The sequence below is a fragment of the Trichoderma ghanense genome (assembly GCF_004382785.1).
Source record: "Trichoderma ghanense strain CCMA-1212 chromosome Unknown scaffold_22, whole genome shotgun sequence".
Lineage (NCBI taxonomy): Eukaryota > Fungi > Ascomycota > Sordariomycetes > Hypocreales > Hypocreaceae > Trichoderma > Trichoderma ghanense.
The window spans coordinates 1-2,939 of NW_027395685.1; the positions used below are offsets into that span (position 1 = coordinate 1).

The 2,939-nt window shown below is 49.2% G+C and overlaps 2 protein-coding genes across 2 annotated transcripts; one reads left to right on the forward strand and one right to left on the reverse strand.

Moving 5' to 3' along the window:
- Positions 1–120: 120 nt before the first annotated feature.
- CCMA1212_010094 (Putative peptidase) lies at positions 121–1,330 on the forward strand (the record flags this gene model as incomplete). Its single annotated transcript, XM_073707149.1, has 3 exons — positions 121–147; positions 207–738; positions 789–1,330. 3 exons carry the CDS (start codon positions 121–123, stop codon positions 1,328–1,330), a joined length of 1,101 nt encoding a protein of 366 aa, XP_073554322.1.
- A 280-nt stretch (positions 1,331–1,610) lies between these two features.
- Positions 1,611–2,782, reverse strand: CCMA1212_010095 (Serine/threonine-protein phosphatase 2A activator 1; the record flags this gene model as incomplete). The annotated part of the gene is made up of 2 exons (XM_073707150.1): positions 1,611–2,121; positions 2,169–2,782. The coding sequence occupies 2 exons, from the start codon at positions 2,780–2,782 to the stop codon at positions 1,611–1,613; spliced, it is 1,125 nt and encodes a 374-aa protein (XP_073554323.1).
- Between the last annotated feature and the right edge of the window lie 157 nt (positions 2,783–2,939).

Below are 2,939 nucleotides of genomic sequence, written 5' to 3' on the forward strand. Positions count from 1 at the left end.
TAAGAAATATAGTTTCTAAGATTCCTATTAATATATATCTAAAGTATAAAGGCTTGCTATACTAACTACAGAGGCTTCACAGGCAATCCCTTAAACTATTAACCTTTAAGAGGTATTAAAATGTGCGGCAGGTACTCATTAGCGCTTGTAAGTTAGAGAGATCTAGAGAAAGCCCTCTTAATGCTTTATAGGCCCTTTGCTAATAGCTGCAGCCCCCTTCTCTGGTTCGCCAGATGCTGGAAGACGATGGCATCCAAATAACCGACGCTCCAGACGACCAAGGCCCTGAGGCGCCATATCAGACATATAACTTTTCCCCTGGGTCTAACGGCATTGTCTGCGTCGCTGACACTCTGGATCATGGCGCAGGACCAGGTTGCAACAGGTCGCAAAGCCCAGAGAAAGAGAGCTCTGTCAACGAAACGGCCGGCACGGAGGAGCTTGGCGTTGGTGCAGCGAAGTACAGACTCCAGACAATGAAGTGGGGAATCATGCCCTCATGGTCGAGGAAGAAAGGTTCTTCTGTCCCGAAGGCTATCAACTGCAGAGATGATTCTCTCAGGAGCCACGGCGGTATGTGGCAGGGCATGAAAGATCGCAAGAGGTGTGTCGTAGTAGCGCAGGGATTCTTCGAGTGGCTCCATGTGAGCACGAAAGAGAAAGTCCCGCATTTCGTAAAACGAAGAGACGGCCGCTTGATGTGCTTTGCTGGCCTCTGGGACTCTATTGGCAGTGAAGGTATGGTACTGTATATCCCTCCGAAATCTGCCAGCTAATATGAGTCAAAGCCACCGGAGATCAGACTTATACCTACGCCATAATCACAACCAACTCGAACCAACAGCTTCGATTTCTGCATCACCGGATGCCAGTCATTCTGGATGCAGATTCAAAGGACTTTCGAAAATGGCTACACCCTCCTCGACGCCGGTGGGCCAATGATCTACAATCCCTGCTCAAGCCTTACGAAGGAGATTTAGACATCTATCCAGTAAGCAAGGATGTTGGAAAGGTTGGCCGCAGCTCGCCCTCTTTCATCAGGCCGTTGAATGATAAGGGAAAAGAGCATGATATAGCTCGGTTCTTCAAAAATAACCCGGAAACTCCAGACACAGAAAAAGAAAAGCCCGAAGTAGCAGGGAAGGTCGAGAAGTATGAGAGCAAAGATAACCAGCCAGTTGGCCAGGCTGATGCCCGCCCTAAGTTGAGTAAGGGAGCAGACGTCCATAAGAAACACAAGATTCCTGGCGATTACAATCCTCCCACAAAGAGGAGCCGAATTAAACCAGGCCCCGCAGGTGTTCAGAAAATCACGGATTTCTTTGGCTGAAAAGTCTCGACATACTTCACACTCGACCTTTACTTCAGACCGAGCTAGACAGGCCTTTAAAGGATGTTGGTATCTCCCTGAACCTTGTAGAGGCAGCTGTTTGATGCGTGCGTGCTGTCCCAGCTGGTTGTAGCCGGCTCGGGGCTGGGAGAGTGTGTCCCTGATGCCACGGATAGCTTCCCATTAGTCGAACTCGGTCCATTGCCCAGTCTCCACACCCCGTAGTGGTGGTTGTAAATCATTAATATGATCTGGCTATAGTATATGGGTAGTCATGGCCTCAACTCAGCGGCACGTGAGAACTTGCAACCTGCCTGCGTCGACCCTGCTCTAACGGCTGCCTGTTCTCGTCCCAGGAGAACAGCGAGCCAAACGGGAAATGCTGAATGACGGGGAATTTCGACAAGACTTCGGCATTGAACATCTTGATCATGCCTTTGTTGATTTTGCCCCAACCGTCTTTTATACCAGAAATGTCAAATAGCATTGGGCTGTGCTCCCAAAATGGACCCTTTTTCACGTCATTGATGAATGCAACAGCCGAAAAGTACATGTTGACATGTCTCATACTTTCGACAATACTTGGATTTGTCACATCGCTCGGTTTCGGAGCGCCTCTCACGGAACCATCAGTGGGCATCGGTTCGAGCTCGCTGCTGATCGGCCGAGTAAGCTGTGCAGAGCCGAAGATGTATGGAATGAATGAATGGTCATCTAGACCCCATACACCATGGGAGCCTGCCGGTTCCAGAGTATACGTCGTTATCAGCTGCCTTACAATTTCGAGATACCTGAAGCAGTGAGTTTAATACGAGTATGTTCCGTTCACCTGACTTACGGTTGTATAACCAGTAGCACAAGCTCCCTTTCAATGTCCCCGCCCTGTATGCCGTCCTTGAAATGCCCCAGTTTCCAAAGACATCCAAGAAAAGCAAGGAAGTTGAGCTCATGCCCTGTCCCGTAGTCGAGGCGCTGTGAGCTGCCAAATGAGCCAAGCAAGTAGCTCGCCACTTCATCCTTGGCGTGCCCGTTGCCTATTCGTAGGGTTTGTCCGAGCAATCCATCGTCAAGCAAGTCACCCAGCTCCTCCTTCAGGAGTTCGAACCATTTGCGGAAACTAACGTTTCCAAATCTTTGGGAGCCAGGGTCTGGCGGTGCTTTGTCTATGAGATCGCGAATGCTAAACAGGAGTGTTTGGCATGATCGAATGGAAGCTGTGCGGGTAGACTTGGAACCCAGCGGAAAGGTTGTTGGAGTTGATGAGCCGGCTGGTTGCCGCGGGCAAACGGCATGGTTCAGCTGGAGAATGAAGAGGCCTATATCTCGGTAGGCCGCACTGGCAAGAAATCTGCTCACGTCATCGGGTTGATGGATGCATTTCGTAGGAGTTTGGAAGACAGGCGGCGAGGCAGAATCGATGATACCGAGGGATAACTCGTGAGCGTGCGACATCTTCGAGATATGCCGGACAGGGTAGGTTACAGGTAGTAGTTCAGGCAAGTTAGGTCGTTTCTACTAAGTAGAGATAGGTATGGAGTGTATTAGTTATAGTCACCTCTATTAGGATATAAGTATAACTTATTAATATCTAATTTCTATAATTAATTTA